The following is a 20,906-nucleotide window of genomic DNA, read 5'->3' as shown; positions in this document are numbered from 1 at the left end:
TAACCACTGGCCACCAATGACATGTATTTAAAATTTATTGGGGACACAGTAGGGCAATTTATATAGCAGGATCAGGCTGATGGGAACTACTGCTCCCATCGAGCTGATCCTGCTGGCAGGAGTGGACGGGGGACAGACATAGGCCGATGGGAGTAGTAGTGTCACATCGGCCTATGTCTGCCTGCACGCACAGACACCCGCACACACACACCCCGCACACACACACACACCCCGCACACACACACACACCCCGCACACACACACACACCCCGCACACACACACACACCCCGCACACACACACACACCCCGCACACACACACACACCCCGCACACACACACACACCCCGCACACACACACACACCCCGCACACACACACACACCCCGCACACACACACACACCCCGCACACACACACACACCCCGCACACACACACACACCCCGCACACACACACACACCCCGCACACACACACACACCCCGCACACACACACACACCCCGCACACACTAATCATGACGGGTTTGGGAGGAGTGGCTGACCTGTGCGGCCGTGGGAAAGTTGATGTGAGTTCATGCAGTCAAGCATGAACTCACATGAACCCTCTGAGGGCACCGCGGCTACTTCAAATTAACAGCTGATCGGCATCACCTGATACCTCAGCTGTTCATTTGAAATAACCGGCGGGAAAGCGCAGCACAGAACGGGAAAGCCGGCGGTGAAGTCTTTTCACTGCCGGCTTCCCCGCCCGGGTCCTTCGCTCCTTGGTGCTGCACTCCCCGCCCGGTCCTAATTTACGATTGGGATTGGAGGTGGCGAGGGGAGCGGAGGATCGGGGTGGGAGGCTGCGGGGAAGCAGTATGGGGCTGCGTGATTGTTTAAAAGCCGGCGGCTTTTTACCGCGCGCCGGCTTTTAAACAGTCAGGAGAATTCTCCCACGCTGGGATGGCATTCTGATGACAAGCTGGATCGCAGCTGAGCGCTGCCATCCAGCTTGTCATCCTTCACAGACACTGCAGAGCGCAGGCATTATGGGAACTTCCGATTCCGGTATTCGATATTATAAAAGTATCGGAATTAAGTATCGGAATTCCGATACAGTGAATATCGGCCGATACCCGATATTTCAGTATCGGAATGCTCAACACTATTAACAACTTAATGCCGCTGAATTCTTTTAGAGCCGTGTAATGCATTATTTGCCCAGCGGTGGTGCTGCTGTGTAATCAGAGATTTCGCTGACAGTGGGGTTTAAAGCCTGTGATGAGCTGCTGTATCCTTCAAGCTAAAAGGAAGTATTTTATGGGAAATAAATTATTTAGGCTGCTTTTTCTATATGTTGTTCTGTAGTCCGGCCCAAAATGCATTTTAGGAGGCAGAATCCTACTAGACATTAAGTATATAAGAGCCTTACCTGCACAGCCGAACGCCAGGTGGTATCGGGAAGAGGGGCTGAATTTCACACAGCATACATTAGCTTTGGCTTCAATACTAGCGACAGAGTTATCCAGGTTGGTCGACCACAGCTTTACTACAGGAGAGGAAAAAGCAAACAAAAAGCCCCAATAAATATCACACCTGATGAGACGAGATGAAGAGGTGTTCTCTGATTGATCTAGGCTAAATGGTTTAAAATCCTTACTGAAACATGGGATGACTGTAATAAAAACAGTGTTGGAAAACTCCAGTCCTCCAGCTGTAGAATTTTTTTTTTTTTTTAAACAAAGCAATTCTTTACTCACCCTCCCCAGGTCCAGCGCAGAGTCTCCACCACTCTTGTCTGTTATTAACTACAGCACTGACTTCACATCAGCCAATCAGCAAGCGCTGCCTGAGTTGACTGCACAAGCCTGATTGGCTGCCACACTATTGACATGATGACATCAGAAGACACCTGTGGGGACTCAGCGCTGGACCTGGGTAGGGCGAGTAAAAGATTTTTTTTTTAAACCAAAAATTGAAGCCTGGGGAAAAGGGTTTTCTGAAACCGCTTTAATGTATACATTGGGAGCTTTCAGAAGGATGGAAAAAATGCAATATGATGACTGTCCTATTTGTTGGCTTCTTTTTAATATATGCAGTTAGAAAAATAAAATGCTGCTACCTGGAAACCATAAACAAGTAGGTCATCATTGATTGACAAAATATCATAAGTGGTATTGTCTAGTATGAAACTGCTGGGACGTTGGTATGTCTTTTTAGCTTTTTTCATGAACAGAATAGAAAACTGAAAAACATTCGCTGCTTTTTGAAAACCTAGAAAGTTGCTGCTCCTCATTGTCCGGTTGTTATTATGAGATCACTGAACGTGCTGCTGTGAATGGGCTTTTTGGCTCATTATTTCCTTTATAGGGCACTGATATGGAAATCAGACGATTATGGATTCATGTGTAAGTCACAATAAGTATTTAATAAGGAGGGGGTTTAGCTTAGTCCTGACTTCAAGCCTGGCATTCACTTACTCAACTACAAATATCACGCAGTCTTAAAGAGCTTTAAAGGGGTTTTCCCCATCTCCAAGATTTTATCCCCATATGTAGTAGGTGTAATAATATTATTAGCAAATTCCTCCAATTAGAAATGTAGTATAGTTCTTCTGATTAACTATGTCATTTACCCCATGTGCAGGGCATTGTAGCTTAGATACGCATGGTTACAACCACTCATGTAATGAGTTAGTTGTTCGTGGTCGTAACCATGGATACCTAAGCTGTTGTAATGCACTGCAAGTGGGGTAAACGACATAGCAATTCAGAAGAACTATACTACATTTACAATTTGAGGTATTAACATATTATACCTACTACATATTGGGATAGGATCTTGGAAATGGGAATACCCCTTTAAGTACATGATGGTATTAAGGGTTCGTGCTAGAGTCGAGGGAGTACCCTTTGCAGTCCGATCCCTGTTCTTTCTACAGAATAAGACTGGAGTAAAAGTTATTTTATTTGATGAAGGCCCATGGACATCTGTAAGAATGATTGTCCGGAGAAGAACGGGTGAGCGCTACCATGAGTCCTGTGTCATGCCAACAGTAAAGCCTCCTGAGACCATTCATGTGTGGGGGCTTCTCATCCATGGAGGGGGCTCACTCACAATTGTGCCTAAGACCACTGCCATGAATGAAGAATGGGATTTAAACATCCTCCAAGAGCAACTTCTCCCAACGATCCAGGAGCACTTTAGTGATGAGAAATGCTTTTCCCTGCATGACGGAGACCAGGTCACAAGGGAAAAGTGATAAGCCGGCCATACAGGAGATGACTATCAAACGATGAAAGATCATTCGTCAATTGTACGAAGCTATATATTTCCGATGAATAGCTTACAAAAACGTTCGTTAATCAGGGGGCTGGAGCTAATGAAAAAAAAGTACTCTTAATGTTCAGTACATAGACATTATGCCATGCACGATAGTCATGGAAAAATATCAGACATGGCCGATCGATCCATTGGACAACTACGATAGCTTGTTGCCCAAAAGTTGATCACTTGGCAACTAAACACGGACAACAAAAGAACAAATTTGGTCAAAATCGTCTATTTAGCACAACTTTGGTCTACTGTGTACGGTGACCCATTGTGGCTCGGTGAACAAAATACGTAAAAATTTTGGGTCCATGGCCAGGAAACTTTCCCAGACCTTAATCCCAGTGAAAACTTGGGTTCAATTCTCAAAAAGCAGATGGAGAAAAACAGAAGTTGTAAAACTCCTAGCACGGATTAGACACTTGCCATTAGTCAAAATTTGGACCAGAAGCCGATATCCAGCTGCCGAGCGAAGGGCAGAAATCTTGAAAAATAAAAGGTCAACGCTGTAAATAGAGTCTTTTTATAAGATTAAAAACTTATGAAATTCTTATTTTACTGCAGTAACCAAAGAAACATCTGACTAAAAGATCTAAAAACACTGAAGTAGCAGACTTTGTGAAAACCAAAATTTGTGTAATGGCCAAAACTTTGGCCTATGACTGTGTACACACCGAAATGTCTGTCACCAGCTGGCCACCACAAAAACCTGAGGTCCTGTCTAGGGGCCAGGGTTGCCAACCTCACCAAAAGCCTGAGGTCCTGTCTAGGGGCCAGGGTTGCCAACCTCACCAAAAACCTGAGGTCCTGTCTAGGGGCCAGGGTTGCCAACCTCACCAAAAACCTGAGGTCCTGTCTAGGGGCCAGGGTTGCCAACCTCACCAAAAACCTGAGGTCCTGTCTAGGGGCCAGGGTTGCCAACCTCACCAAAAACCTGAGGTCTTGTCTAGGGATCAGGGTTGCCAACCTCACCAAAAACCTGAGGTCTTGTCTAGGGATCAGGGTTGCCAACCTCACCAAAAACCTGAGGTCTTGTCTAGGGACCAGGGTTGCCAACCTCACCAAAAACCTGAGGTCTTGTCTAGGGACCAGGGTTGCCAACTTGACTCTTTATTTTTTCTGAACAGCTTATCAAAACATCACACAGTCAAAATTCTTTACAGACACATTGTAAAACCATAGTAAATCAATGAGATTAGTAATTCATGTCTACAGATATGAATAAATCAGCTGCATTCACTGTAAAATAATAAATTACAGTGAAAAAATTTCTATAAGTTTCTTCAGCCTCAAAAAAAAAAAAAAAATCACACAAGCATCAATTTATTTTTTTTTTACAGACAGGGAAAAAAGTGCCCAATTTTACAGACTGTCCAGAAATTTCAGGACACTTAGCAACACTGCTTGGGACAAATTTAGTATCATAGTTTTATTTAATCCTAGGGTGTTTCTACAAAAGCTCGTAAATAGCAATGTAAATACAGTGCACCATTCCTAAAATCAGAGAACAACTTCTGGGCCACAGGCAGGGTTTTCGGAGCTCGGTGTGAACGGTCAGTATTGATTGTTAGCGGGTCAGTGTAAATTCAATTGTTCATGCCTGGAAGTGTGTCCGTCTAATAATTCCTGTTTCTTTTATTGGAGAGCCTCGTGAAATATCCTGCTTCCGAAGCATTTCTGTTTCTTCAGAGAGGCCGAGGAGAATCGACTTTCCTCTCTATACCTCATTGCTGCCAACACATTTGCTTCATCATCACCATTGGTTCGCCGTTACTAACTTATCACCAGACTCTGATTTTAAGTCCTGCAGAAACTTGAGTGGAAATGACCATTTCATTCACACAGTGATACAATAGATTAATAAGGAAGCAGAGACGTCGGGTCACTCAACAGTCAACATCTCCAAATGTCAGGACGGTAGTGACAAGCGCAAGTTCTCGCTAGTTAAGTTTGCTGAGGGTGCTTGGGGATTCAAAGAGTATTGCAGGTGCTCGAATGACATGTTCGAGCCCCCACGGCCGCAAATTTTGCGTCCGTTAGTCACAAAACATATGGGAATTGCCCGTGTTTGTCAGGCAATCTCCACATGTTTTGTGGCTAGCAGCCGCGAAACAAGAGACCACGGGGACGCAAACAGGTCACTTGAGCACTCGCGATACTCGGTGCATCCCCAAGCACCCTTGGCAAACTCGAGTAACGAGCACTTGCACTCATCAGTAAAGGACGGTGCTCAACATTCAGGCGGCATGTGCGGCCCTCCACCACACAGGCGGCATGAGCGGCCCTCCACCACACAGGCGGCATGCGCTGCCCTCCACCACACAGGCGTAATAGACACCGAGGATTTTTACAGACCACATGGGAAATTTCACATCTCAGCAAATAATGGACTTCAAACAGTTTCATATATCTCTCCACTAAGAGCCAAAATATTTATTGGGTCCATTCAAAGATGCAATTTTTTTTATTTTTTAATTGGAGATATGCTGCAACAAAAGATTTAATGGGATATAGCCCCTAGGTGACAATATCTCCATAATATGGAGCTAAATGGAGGCACCATACAGAACAGAGTCTACAGCTCTAATATCGACCCAGGAGACCACCCTATAGAATGATGCCTTACTGTTATAACATTTCTACCCATGTTTAGGCACTTCAGCGGCACAGTCACTGTCATTGGTGGCCAATTCCCCTTAAATATAGGGGGGACTGCATTGAAACCTATTTTCGTACATATACAAAAATAAAAAACAGCAGTTCTTTAAATTTAAAAAAGTTTTAGTTTTACATTATTTTTTTTTTCGGTTATATTAAAAATACACTGCTCAAAAAAATAAAGGGAACACTCAAATAACACATCCTAGATCTGAATGAATGAAATATTCTCATTGAATACTTTGTTCTGTACAAAGTTGAATGTGCTGACAACAAAATCACACAAAAATCATCAATGGAAATCACATTTATTAACCAATGGAGGCCTGGATTTGGAGTCACCCCCAAAATTAAAGTGGAAAAACACACTACAGGCTGATCCAACTTTGATGTAATGTCCCTAAAACAAGTCAAAATGAGGCTCAGTATTGTGTGTGGTCTCCACGTGCCTGTATGACCTCCCTACAATGCCTGGGCATGCTCCTGATGAGGTTGTGGATGGTCTCCTGTGAGATCTCCTCCCAGACCTGGACTAAAGCATCCGCCAACTCCTGGACAGTCTATGGTGCAAGGTGACGTTGGTGGATGGAACGAGACATGATGTCCCAGATGTGCTCAATCGGATTCAGGACTGGGGAACGGGCGGGCCAGTCCATAGCTTCAATGCCTCCATCTTGCAAGAACTGCTGACACACTCCAGCCACATGAGGTCTGGAATTGTCCTGCATTAGGAGGAACCCGGGGCCAACCGCAGCAGCATATGGTCTCACAAGGGGTCTGAGGATCTCATCTCGGTACCTAATGGCAGTCAGGCTACCACTGGCGAGCACATGGAGGGCTGTGTGGCCCTCCAAAGAAATGCCAACCCACACCATTACTGACCCACTGCCAAACCGGTCATGCTGAAGGATGTTGCAGACAGCAGATCGCTCTCCACAGCGTCTCCAGACTCTGTCACATCTGTCACATGTGCTCAGTGTGAACCTGCTTTCATCTGTGAAGAGCACAGGGTGCCAGTGGCGACTTTGCCAATCCCGGTGTTCTGTGGCAAATGCCAAGCGTCCTGCACGGTGTTGGGCTGTGAGCACAACCCCCATCCGTGGACGTCGGGCCCTCATACCACCCTCATGGAGTCGGTTTCTAACAGTTTGTGCAGACACATGCACATTTGTGGCCTGCTGGAGGTCATTTTGCAGGGCTCTGGCAGTGCTCCTCCTGTTATTCCTTGCACAAAGGCGGAGGTAGCGGTCCTGCTGCTGGGTTGTTGCCCTCCTACGGCCCCCTGCACGTCTCCTGGTGTACTGGCCTGTCTCCTGGTAGCGCCTCCAGCCTCTAGACACTACGCTGACAGACGCAGCAAACCTTCTTGCCACAGCTCGCATTGATGTGCCATCCTGGATGAGCTGCACTACCTGAGCAACTTCTGTGGGTTGTAGAGTCCGTCTCATGCTACCACGAGTGTGAAAGCACAACCAACATTCAAAAGTGACCAAAACATCAGCCAGAAAGCATTGGTACTGAGATGTGGTCTGTAGTCCCCACCTGCAGAACCACTCCTTTATTGAGGGTGTCTTGATAATTGCCAATAATTTCCATCTATCGTCTATTCCATTTGCACAACAGCATATGAAATTGATTGTCAATCAGTGTTGCTTCCTAAGTGGACAGTTTGATTTCACAGAAGTTTGATTTACTTGGAGTTATATTCTGTTTAAGCGCTCCCTTTATTTTTTTGAGCAGTGTATATTGAAGTATACGGAGAAAAAAAAAAGCCATAAAGGTGCCATCCAGACTACCGTCCCTTTGGAGGAAGGACGTCACTGACCACCTTATGTTCTACACACATGTGGATACTGTGAACGCTACCATCCGAACACCACAGTATAAAATTATGCTTTGCTTATATAGCGCCATCATATTCCATAGCGCTGCACAGATTATGCTCGCTCACTTAGAGATATTCCGACTCTTACGTGGATTTAGATATATTGGATCTTCGCAATGGACATTGCCTCGGACACCAATACTTATGCTTGGTGCCGTCCAAGCAGGTCTGCTCCAAAATCCACCTGAAAAATCGCTAACAAAACGCTCAAAAGAACGGACATATGCAGGTTCATGTAAAAACGGCTTGTTCATATATTCAAGTGTTTTTCGATGTTTTCAAGAAGAAAAGCAGATAAAATAAGTAACCCGACCATTCTTCAGGCGGCGCCTGCTCCGAGGACGCTCTATACTTTACAAGTTAATAGAAAGACTCAAGAGACACCAGTCGTCTTTTTGAGGGTTTCATCAGGTTCTTTGCTTTTAAAAACCACTAACAGTTTCTTCATTGTTAAATGGCGTTAAAAGAAAACATCCGGATAATGCCAATACAAAATATCTCCAAAACCTGCTGAAAAAACCCTATGGCTATGTTCACAAATGTTGTGTTTTTCAGCGTTTTTTGGTGCAGATTTTTATGCAAATTTTCAGCTGCGTTTTGCAGTACCAGCAAAGTCTATGAGAAACCAGAATTCTCTGTTCACACATTGTGTTTTTTTGCTGCATATTTTGGGCCTTGGTTGTGTTCTTGGAAAATAGAGCATGTCACTTCTTTCAGTGTTTTTTCACCCATAGGAAGTAATGGGTGGTGAAAAAAACACTGAAAAAAGCATCAAAAACGCACCAAGATTTGCATCAGCGTTTTTGATGGCAAAATAGAATGTTTTTTTTTTTTTCACAGAACTTTATGGACATACAGTGCCTTGTGAAAGTATTTGGCCCCCTTGAACATTTCTACCATTTGCCACATTTCTGGCTTCAAACAAAGATATAAAATTCTAATTTTTTCGGGAAGAATCAACAAGTGGGACACAATCGTGAAGTGGAACGAAATTTATTGGATATTTTAAACTTTTTAAAAAAAATTAAAAACTGAAAAGTGGGGTGTGTAATATTATTCAGCCCCCTTGAGTTAATACTTTGTAGCGTCACCTTTTGCTGTGATTACAGCTGCAAGTTGCTTGGGGTAGGTCTATCAGTTTTGCACATCGAGAGGCTGAAATTCTTGCCCATTCTTCCTTGCAAAACAGTTCGAGCTCATTGAGGTTGGATGGAGGGCGTTTGTGAACAGCAGTTTTCAGCTCTTTCCACAGATTCTCGATTGGATCCAGGTCTGGACTTTGACTTGGCCATTCTAACACCTGGATACGTTTATTTTTGAACCATTCCATTGTAGATTTTGCTTTATGTTTGGGATCATTGTCTTGTTGGAAGATAAATCTCCGTCCCAGTCTCAGTTTTTTTGCAGACTCCAACAGGTTTGCTTCCAGAATGGTCCTGTATTTGGCTCCGTCCATCTTCCCATCAATTTCAACCATCTTCCCTGTCCCTGCTGAAGAAAAGCAGGCAAAACCATGAAGCTGCCACCACCATGTTTGACAGTGGGGATGGTGTTTTGAGGGTGAAGAGCTGTGTTGCTTTTACACCAAACATATCATTTTGCATTGTGGCCAAAAAGTTCGATTTTGGTTTCATCTGACCAGAGCACCTTATTCCACATGTTTGGTGTGTCTCCCAGGTGGCTTGTGGCAAACTTCAAACGAGACTTTTTATGGATATCTTTGAGAAATGGCTTTCTTCTTGCCATTCTTCCATAAAGGCCAGATTAGTGCAGTGTACGACTGATTGTTGTCCTATGGACAGACTCTCCCACCTCAGCTGTAGATCTCCGCAGTTCATCCAGAGTGATCATGGGCCTTTTGGCTGCATCTCTGATCAGTCTTCTCCTGGTTCGAGATGAAAGTTTAGAGGGACGGCCGGATCTTAGTAGATTTGCAGTGGTCTGATACTCCTTCCATTTCAATATGATCGCTTGCACAGTGCACCTTGAGATGTTTAAAACTTGTGAAATCTTTTTGCATCAAAATACGTCTTTAAACTTCACCACAACAGTATCTCGGACCTGCCTGGTGTGTTCCTTGGTCTTCATGATGCTCTCTGCACTTGAAACAGAACCCTGAGACTATCACAGAGCAGGTGCATTTATACGGAGACTTGATTACACACAGGTGGATTCTACTTATCATTACCAGTCATTTAGGACAACATTGGATCATTCAGAGATCCTCACTGAACTTCTGGAGTGAGTTTGCTGCACTGAAAGTAAAGTATTTAATTTGTTACAGTTTAAAATATCCAATAAATTTCGTTCCACTTCACGATTGTGTCCCACTTGTTGTTGATTCTTACCCGAAAAAATTAGAATTTTATATCTTTATGTTTGAAGCCAGAAATGTGGCAAAAGGTAGAAAAGTTCAAGGGGGCCAAACACTTTCACAAGGTACTGTACATAGAGACAGAAGGACAGTGAAAAAAAAAACGCATAAAAAAAGCAGTAAAACCTGGATTTTTTTGACGCAGCTGATTTCCTACCAGAGATTAGGTATTGCTGCAGATTTGTGACGCTGGAAAAAAACCAACATGTGTGAACATAGCCTAAAAAACTGGCTGTCAAAAACACTGAAAAAAAACTTGAAAAAAAAAATAGACAAAAACAGTCAAATTCAGGTTTACAAAACGCCAGACATAAAAGTGCATCTCCTGGAGAGTCTCCCGCATAAAAAAGACTTCGTGTACACATACCTGAAGGGTGGGTGCACTGTGAAATTTCCACAGCACAAAAACTGCATGAAAAGTTAAGATTGGGTAAATGCCTCCCTACAGGGTTTGCAAATAAAAAAGTTGCAGGTTTCCTGCTGATTTCATCCTTTACATTGTAAAAGGTGAAATGCGCTGTGCTCTCCGCAGATGGGGATTTCCAATTTGCAAAACCGGTTAATTTACATAGAGGATTTTAAGCACTGAAATCTGCAGTGGAATACCTGCTCCAAACCAGCCTGAAAAAAATCGATGTATGAATATACCCTTAAAGGACAATTTAGCAGTTTTCTAAGAGCGCCCAGCATTCGTTTCCAGTGTCCTGTGCACTGGGTAAATTGATATGGCCAGCATGTCCCCTATACCCAAGTTTAACCTGACCATATTTAACAACCTCGCTTTCCACACAAGAAAAGTAATTCAGAATTTATAGTTCTCCCGAGAGAGGAGATTTGCAGTTGAAGGCATCGAGTTCGCACAAAGCTTTCAGATGTGCCCAGGAAGCCGAGGCAGAGAGGTCCTCAGAGGCAGAAGTGGAGCGCTGGTTTGTTCAGTAACTTACATATTGCTTTGTCCGCGGTGAGATACAGGGAAGGAGCCGGCTGCCGGGCAGTAATTACAGAAAACTCAGCAATTGAGCACTCAGGTCCTCCTCCTCAGGGACTCTTTAATAGAAGTATAGCTGACAGTCTGATGCTTATAGGGGCTTGAAACTTTGGTAAAGTCTCAGTCCACCTTACTACGGATGGCAATGCCCTAACACCTGCTGCCAAAATATGGCACCACAGGTTATCAAGGAGCACTGCCGCAAAGAGATGCTCAGCGCTGGACTCGGGGAGGATGAGTAAAGCACAGTTTGTTTTTTTTTATAACAAAGTGCAACCGGGGACCAAGATTATCTGAAAGGGGACAACCTCTTTAATGCATAGTGAACTTTTACCTTAAAGGGAATCAGTCACCAGGTTTTTGCAACCTAATCAAAGAGCAGCACAAGGTAGAGATAGACACACAGATTCCAGGTATGTGTCACTTACTGGATTGCTTGCTGTGGTTTTGAGTAAAAATCAGTTTTATCAACAGGAGATTTTCACTAGAGGACTAGTAAACCTGCTGCCATGTAGTCCCACCATGCCACCTAGCACTGATTGATGGCTTTTGTATACACTGTGAAGGAAGCCACCAATCAGTGGTGTGGGCGGGGTTATACAGAGCTCAACATTCAGAGAACTGCTAGATCGGCAGCAGAGAAAGCAGTAATTTAATCAAAACTGCAGCCCAGTAAGTGATATATCGATGGAATCAGGATCTCTGCCTCTACATCAGGCTGCTCTCAGATGGAGTAGCAAAAACTGGTAACAGATTCCCTTTACGGGAGATAGGGCAGAGGGGCGAGACATTGGCAGTAGCCACTTATCTCACTTAAACTCAAGACAGCGGGGATATGGATAAGTTTCTGAAATACATAGCAAGGATTTTCTACAGGTGCATCTCACTAAATTAGAATATCAAAAAGTTAATTTATTTCAATTCTTCAATACAAAAAAGTAAGCCTCCTATATTATATAGAGTCATTGCAAACAGAGTGATCTATTTCAAGTGTTTATTTCTGTTAATGTTGATGATTATGGCTTACAGCCAATGAAAACACAAAAGTCATTATCTCAGTAAATTAGAATAATTAACATAAAACACCTGCAAAGGTTTCCTAAGCATTTAAAAAGTTCCCTTAGTCTGTTTCGGTACGCTCCACAATCATGGGAAAGACTGCTGACTTGACAGATGTCCAGAAGGCAGTCATTGACACTAAGTAAATGCAAAGTAAATTTTGCATTTCATTTGGAAATCAAGGTCCCAGAGTCTGGAGGAAGAGTGGAGAGGCCACAATCCAAGCTGCTTGAGGTCTAGTGTGAAGTTTCCACAATCAGTGATGGTTTGGGGAGCCATGTCATTTGCTGGTGAAGGTCCACTGTGTTTTATCAAGACCAAAGTCAGCGCAGAAGTCTACCAGGACATTTTAGAGCACTTCATGCTTCCCTCTACCGACAAGCTTTTTGGAGATGGAAATGTCATTCTCCAGCAGGACTTGGCCCCTGTCCACACTGCCAAAAGTACCAATACCTGGTTTACACACAACAGTATCACTGTGCGTGATTGGCAGCAAACTCGCCTGACCTTAACCCCATAGAGAATCTATTATAGAGAATATATGGGGTATTGTCAAGAGGAAGATGAGACACCAGACCCAACAATGCAGACGAGCTGAAGGCTGCTATCAAAGCAACCTGGGCTTCCATAACACCTCAGCGGTGCCACAGGCTGATCACCTCCATGCCACGCCGCATTGATGCAGCAGCATTAAGCAGAAACAGGTACGTGACATCGCTGGCCTCTCCTCATCTTGTCCATAGAGAAAATTGTGCTTCCATTTACTAGAAGGTGTAAACTGCTACCCATGTGGCAATAGTCTGAAGTTATGGCGACATCTGTTAACCATTATTTTATCGTGTCAGAGGCAAATATTGGCACTGGCATTTTATAAAAAATTATCTCTGACAGTGACAACACACTCTACTCAATGACACATACATGAATGACAAGAATGCCAGTTTAGGGAAAAGATTTTTGTCCTCATTTCCCAAAACAAGATCTGCTTTGGGTGCACATGCCAGTTTAAAATGTACATGAACAGTCCCAATTCTCAAACTCCATTTATTTTTTTCTATTTTTAAATGGACGGTCCTCTTCATCACCATTCTGCCAGCACTATAGGTGCTGGAACTTCCATTTCCTCACCTCACCTCACCGCATACATTAAACCTGATCTGGTCCAATGTCTTGTCTACGCTAATCGGATAGCTTGCCTTTCTTTTATAAATATATACAATTTAACAGACAGAAGGGTTGAAACAGATAGGAAATACAGGCGGGCCTTTGTCTATAATCCATCGGCATCTCTGCTGCTAGAAATGGATTATATTGGACAACAGGCAGGGGGTGGCAAGTAACAGAAAAGAGATGACTAGTGGATGGCAATATGGACAATCAGCAAATCACTTTATTAAAAAAACTTGCCATCTTATTTCAGTTATTGTATATCATGAAAGATTTGATTGTCACTGTACTGTTACAGAATTGGCGCTGTAATACCTTTACCTACCAATAGGTGGCACTACAGAGGTCCTTTCCTTACAGTTTATAACAAGGCCCAATGGGATTGGAAGATAATCCTTACATCTATGCCCAAAAGTTTTACCCCAAACATGTATCCCTTGCTTTAGCTAAGTCTGTACTCACCGTGGGGCTGTCCATCAACTTGCCAATGTTCACTTTCCCATTAAAAAGTCATGAATGCAAAATGTAGCACGCCGCGCCAAGTGTATTATGTGAAAACAAAGCCGGGAATATTTCAACTACAACAAAAAAGTCATTATCGCAATAAAAATAAAAATTGGTTACGACGACGCAGAGCTGTGGATTTGATTAAATCTCCCTAAATCAGCCGGACTCCTCGTTTTATAATATTTATGCTCTGCGTGAAGCGCGGGACGTTGTGATTATGAAGCACGTATAATTATTCCTCCGAGGACAGCATACTTTTTCCCGCGCGTTTGTTTGCTCAAAAAAAATATAAAATCGATTTAAATATATGGGAATAATAAATGTGAATGGACGTGATTTACACATTACGAGACTTCCGGATGTATCTTCGGGGCTGAAGATGGGACATTGAGATGAGGCAGCGACAAAAGACGTTTTACTGCCCCGTCCGTCATTAAAAAAGCATTATTAAAAAAATAATATAAAAAAAATCCTATATTTGTGCATTCATTCTCTGGATTAAAGACTAAGAGAGCGATAATTAATCAGCAAATTATTTTCAGCAGGATTACATCCAAGATTTCGGAGGCTAAATTAGCCGGAATAGCTGGGCAACCCGTTTCATTGCTGCTTGTAAATGTGATTCAGTACATGGCATTAATTTGCTTCTCCCACCTAGATGTCATGGAATCTCTCAGAAAGATAACTGTGCAGTACGGCTGTAACTCCTGCCGCCATGCTGGATCTGCAATGCGGCCAGAATTAATCTCTGCCATAATGGGGTTGGTTGATAGCCAGTAAGTGGAAAATGGTGCGCCTTCCTTACACGCAGCATATTAGTAAGTTACGGAAAAAACTGACCTCTAACTATACTTTTTATACAACCTGATCATCAGATTTCAGAATATACAATTGATACACCTTATTACATAAATCTCTTTGACCTGAGGAGGCCGTTGTACTTACTTTAAAAAAAATCTGTGTCGTACTGGCTGTCAGATACTGATATTAAAATGAGCATTTTCTGATTGAAGCTATTGAATGAGATAAAATACACCTGGACCTGTAAGCCATCTCTGCCCACCCAGCCTGATTGACAGCTGTGGCTTGCACTGAGCAGTGTGAGATCTCAGCAGGGAGGAGGGTCACTGAAGTGCTGTCAATCAGGCCAGGTGGGCGCAGACCGGAGTCAATTTTTCATAATGGATTTTACAGCCTTTCTGAAATTGATTTCCAAAGTAAATAGAAAAATATTAAAATTTGAGAGTCCTCAGTGGTTGATACCTTTTAATGGCTAACTGAAAAGATGGTAACAGATTGCAAGCTTTCGAGACTACTCAGGTCTCTTCATCAGGCTAGCATCCTACTATCAGCTAGTATCCTACTAGCCTGATGGAGACCTGAGTAGTCTCGAAAGCTTGCAATCTGTTACCATCTTTTTTAGTTAGCCATTAAAAAAGGTATCAACCACTGAGGACTCTCAAATTTTAATATTTTTCTATCTACTACCTAACACGGTGCAAAGATGTATTTTTCCTGTATCAAAGTAAATACAGCATCCTTATCTGGTCTAAGAGATTTATTTTCTAAAACATGCAAATTCTTTTGTGAAATCTGGGGGCAGATCTGACTTAAAAAAGTAGGGTCAATCCAAAAGTGGTTAATCATAAACCATCCTTCAACAAGGATATACTTCTGCTGTGTCACCAGCATCCAATGAAATAACCTTGTTAGGATGTCTGTAAAATACATTCAATTTCCTCTAGCTGCCGTCCTCTGTATTAGGATAGCGAGTCCCTCATATTCAGACAAGGTTTTGCTGCATGAGTCTGAAATGCCGCCCATCGTGATGCCCAAATTCTGCATTCACTTGGTTTCTAAATCGTATGGCCATGGGGCATTATGGTGGGTGGCGTTTCAGACACATGCAGCAATACGTAGTATCTGCAAATCACCCTGAGGATGGCTAAAAGGAACAAATCATCTCCTTGCTGTGTTTCAAACTGCGACTATTCTCAAGATTTATCATCTGGAGCACATCGCTCCCCAAGGCACATGTCTTCCTGCTTTTCTGGGAAAAGTTCGCTTCACTATGAGCTTTGCCTCCGCATAAATTTGCATATGAAAAAAATCACGTTCTCTGTGAGCGCTGCCAGTGAGGAGGAGGTCAGAGGTGGGGTGGATAAAAACAAGGTATTTATTCAAACAACGCGTTTCGCAGAGGATTTGGCTCCATCAGGTACCCTTGCCTCTGCAGCATGCAAATAGCGCAAGGGGACTGAGGCTGGTCAGATCCAGCCAGCTTCACTGCGGCAAGACCAGGCTTTAATGCATAGCCTGCTCCTTGCTTAGGTTACTGGCCACTCTCAGACTACAAGGTGGTCGGTAATCTAGGCAACGACAGACACACTATTAAAATAAAAATCTCTCCATTCTTAAAGGCAGGAAGGATTTTTATATAAGGGGTATGTTCCAATGTTGCCTGTTTTTACCCATTTCTGAACTTGAGAGAGCCCCTTTTTTAGGTTCGGTACCATTTGGCTCCTTCTAGTTCTCCCCACCATAACCTTGCTATCTGACTCGGATTAAGATCTGCAAGTTCTACCTGCATAGAGCTGTAGCTGCCATACCTTGCAATGATGCAAGAATAGCTGTACGCTATATACCATCGGGTAGAAGGTCTTAGATGATGGCGACACCGGTGTTGAACGTGCAAAAGGAGCTGCCGAAGAGACTGAATGACAACGGCATTTGCAGCACTTAGACCCTTCAGAAAAAACCTGCTACGAGTCTTCTAAGGGAAAGACAAAACCATCATCACTTTGGCTCCAGTTTATGGGAAGTAGAGTAAAATTATATAGTAACTTTTACAGCCTTTCCTGATCAAATGCGATGAATAACTCATTATGTGCTTAATGTTTTATAGGGTCGCTTAAACATCACATCTAGTATTTTGGCGTGTGAATGAGGATGTTGCGTGTGGCCCCTGGAGGTACGTGACTCTTCACATACTCGTTTTGTACTGCTGAAATGATGCATTATTCTACGCTGGAGAGCAGAGGAGATTCACAAGTAGATTTATAGCTCCTCACTTTAGCTATAAGAAGATAACCTACTAAAGCTTCATATAATAATCCCATAAAGCAGAACATGTGCATCATCATTGGCAGATATGGAAACACAAGTTAGCAGATTCTCCTTTCACTACAATGTTGGTGGACTGTATGTACAGTATGGCGACTCCAGGAACCGGCGGTGGATGCCACGTTAGTATTGCCACCTCACACAGTGGCACCTCCGTCTCTGGATCATCTATCTCTGAGAATACTGTGTCCATCTTCCTTAATCTCTTCCCTGAGCAGTCTGTACACTGATGAAGGTCTTGAGGACCGAAACATCTGCTTTGTTTGTACTAAATATTGGACTGCCATTAAAATGACAGAAATTCATATCCATCTGAATGGCAAGTTTTTTTTGCTATATGTATGTACAGTATCACCTTTCTGTTGAAAATAGGTCCCCGTTCTCCAAGGAGGTCCAAAAAAAAAAAAAATCAAAGATCCAGTGACTTAACATCTATGGCGCATCACAGCAATATGGCATGACTGTTTAAAGGTTTTTTGTTTTTTTTTACTGAAGCATAGGGATTTAAGGGGTTAACGTTTCTCCTTGTGGAGAGTGACAAGCCAAGCCTAGCATGTCAGAGTGAGGAGACTAATAAGCCATGCATGCTCCTCTGGGAAATTAAATATGCAAATTGTCTCTTCAGAGAGGAAGAGGACTAGAACTCTAGCGCCATCTATTGAAAGTAGAAATCCTAAAAGTCAATATTAACCCTTTAACGAGTCGTGCAATATGACTTGGGATAAAAGCCAAACCAGAATCTCAATTTGTAGGCAATGTTTCCCCTCACCAGTGCAAAGTATGAAATCTGATTTGGCTGGGTGAGAGGCCCTTTACTGGGGTCTAAGGAGAGCTCTAGTCCTTTTGGTCTCTGAAGAGACAATTTGCATATTTGATATCCCAGAGGAACATGCATGGCTTATAAGTCTCCTCACTCTAGCATACCAGGCTTTGCTTGTCACTCCACAAGGAGAAATATTACCCCTTAAACCCTAGTCCAGATCCGCTCACCTAGCCAAATCAGATCTTATACTTCGCACTGATGAGGGGCAACACCCTGAAACACCGTGTCTGCAAATTGAGATTCTAGCTTTATTTTTATCGTAACTCATATTGCAAGGCTCGTTAAAGAGTCAATATTGATTTTTAGGGTCACTGCTTCCAATAGGCAGTAGAGCTCTAGTCCTCTTCCGCTCTAGAGAGACAATATGCATATTTACTGAGGCATAAAAAGGCATGGAAAAAAGAACAGGAAGGCATGCTTACCCCCAGTATCTACCGATTCAACTGTCTCTGCCGTACTGGAAGAGACAGCATCACGACCAGCAGTCAATCAGTGGCCTCAGTATTCAGGTCACCAGTGGTCGTGACATCAACTCTTCTGGACGGGTGAAACCTGTCAGAGTGCCAGCATTGGAGATGAGGGCAGATTTTAAGAGTAAATAGGTCTTGAACCTTATAACAGCTTCCCTTCCCACTGCAGACTTTTCTAAAAGACTGGAAAATTCCCTTTTTTCATGATTCCCACATAACAGAAACCGGTGAGAGTCAGGTACTTACGCAGTCGCTGTACATTAAGAAAACTTGAACCCATTTGATAATGTTATAGATGGTTATCTGCTAACCAGTAAAAAATTGGGTCATCTTACCTAGTGGCCAGGATTTTGGAGGGATATTTATTGTATGGGTGTCATCCTTCCGTATAATTTGCTAAACCCTGCCTGTTGTCAGTCTCTAACCGCTGAAATACCAAGACATTACCAGAGGTGGGCACAGGCCTTTTTCCCACCGTTTTTTCTATCTGTAAATCTCCTTAGGGATAACAGAAAGGTGGGCTTAAGTCCAAGGCAGGCAAGGGACAGAAAAGTAGTTCCAGAACCTATAATGCTGAAAAGAATCCAGCCACTTAGGAGATTGCAAATTACAAAGCAAGAGAATCTGAACAGTTCCTGGACATATGAGACAGGTGTGTGGGTGATGAGCCCAGCAGGACTGAGATTTTACTCAGATTTTTGGCCCCCTAACAAAGGCTGTGCCGAAACGCGCGTCGGGGTGGACACGCATCCATTCAGTAGCCCCTGCATGTTATTTTATACAAGTTGCAGGTAACTTATGTGATCCACTACTGTGATATACTTAAAATTCATTTATACGGTTCATTCTGGGAGTGCCAGTTATCTAGTTGTGGAGATCTGGGCTGTGCCACTGTGCATTACTGCATGTATAATTATTATTGTGGTGTCTGACAATTGCATACTTTTGGCACGTGTGTCCCTGCTTTATGTGTGTGTGTATCCATCCCCCTACCCCACTCCTGGGTTTTCTCTAATAAACTTTTTACATTTTGATTATCACTGGGGACATTTGATCGTCGTTTTTTTCCTCTTTTATGTACCATTTTACTATGACATTGACAAACGCATAAAAAAAAGGAATAAAGTTACCTTACACAAGTTTGAAGGGGAGGTTTTACCACAATGAAATGCTATGCACACACTCTTTAAATTTGTCTTACAGAGCAGTATCCAAAATCTAGACATTACTACAGGGAAGCAAGAAAAGCAAGCACGCCGCGCTGGGTATTATATACAATGTACAGTAAGCAGATGAAAAAAATAGGAGGCCAGGAGACGAGGGGAGAACTCGGCAGGCTGCCAGCTGCTCACCACTGGGTCTCAAGTTCCAGCGCGCACGTAGTTTACCCCCTGCAGGAAGGATTTATAAATATAGATTGCTATAGATAGGTAGGCGCAATCTATAGCATATATAACGCCACTATTAGCAAGTAGAAGTTCTTTCTAGTAAGAATTGACAAATGCAAGTCAAGAATAAGCTGTAAAAATAATAAATGATAAAAAAAAAAAATATTAATAGAAAATAATAAAGATCATTTAATATTAAATTAATAGAAATAATAAAGATCATAATAATAATGATAATACAGATAAGATAAATCTAAATGATAATAAAGGTAAAAATATTAATAAAGCTAATAATAAAGCTAAGCATAATAACACATATCAATAATTTTGAAACATAATTGTCAAATTGTTTTTTTGCTCTATAAGGGTTAGTGCAGACGACCGTATTTTCGGTCTGAGTGCAATCCGACAAAACATCGGATCGCACCTGAACCAATGTTATCGGATGTGTGTACGGCCCCATTGAACTGTTTTCCTCGGACAGAGAGAAAGATGCAGGATTTGCATCTGATATATGGATCGCACTCGGTAAATGATATCGAAGTGCAGTCAGATTTTCACAGGCTGACAGGAGAAGATGGAGACATTTTTCTTTTTTCCATCTTCTCCTCATTCCAGAAAATCGCACCACACTGTGATCAGAGTGTGATTAGCATAATTGACCCTATTTGCTCAGATGAGGGAAAAATACGGTGGTTTGACTCTATCCTAAGAGTATTTAATAAAAGACGACATGTCATGAGCGCTAATTAGTGTTGAGCATTCCGATACTGAAATATCGGGTATCGGCCGATATTCGCGGTATCGGAATTCCGATACTTAATTCCGATACTTTTACAATATCGAATACCGGAATCGGAAGTTCCCATAATGCCTGCGCTCTGCAGTGTCTCTGAAGGATGACAAGCTGGATGGCAGCGCTCAGCTGAGATCCAGCCGGTCATCAGAATGCCATCCCAGCGTGGGAGAATTCTCCTGATCGTTTAAAAGCCGGCGAGAGGTAAAAAGCCGCCGGCTTTTAAACAATCACACAACCCCATACTGCTTCCCCGCAGCCTCCCACCCCGATCCTCCGCTCTCCTCGCCACCTCCCATCCCGATCGTAAGTTAGGACCGGGCGGGGAGCGCAGCACCAAGGAGCGGGGAGCGAAGGAC

At 43.0% G+C, this 20,906-nt stretch overlaps 1 protein-coding gene across 3 annotated transcripts in view; it reads right to left on the bottom strand.

Annotated features, from left to right (window-relative positions):
* Positions 1 to 20,906, bottom strand: part of COP1 (COP1 E3 ubiquitin ligase) — a 193,050-nt gene that overhangs the window by 64,224 nt on the left and 107,920 nt on the right. For all 3 annotated transcript variants that reach the window (XM_073643375.1, XM_073643376.1, XM_073643377.1), the window contains one exon: positions 1,412 to 1,528. In XM_073643375.1, the coding sequence (XP_073499476.1) occupies positions 1,412 to 1,528 (117 nt within the window). The remainder of the gene's footprint in view (positions 1 to 1,411; positions 1,529 to 20,906) is intronic.

The sequence above is a fragment of the Phyllobates terribilis genome, unplaced genomic scaffold (assembly GCF_046119375.1).
Source record: "Phyllobates terribilis strain yellow unplaced genomic scaffold, ASM4611937v1 Scaffold_8__6_contigs__length_399053987, whole genome shotgun sequence".
Taxonomy (NCBI): domain Eukaryota; kingdom Metazoa; phylum Chordata; class Amphibia; order Anura; family Dendrobatidae; genus Phyllobates; species Phyllobates terribilis.
This window is presented reverse-complemented; position numbering and strand designations above follow the sequence as displayed.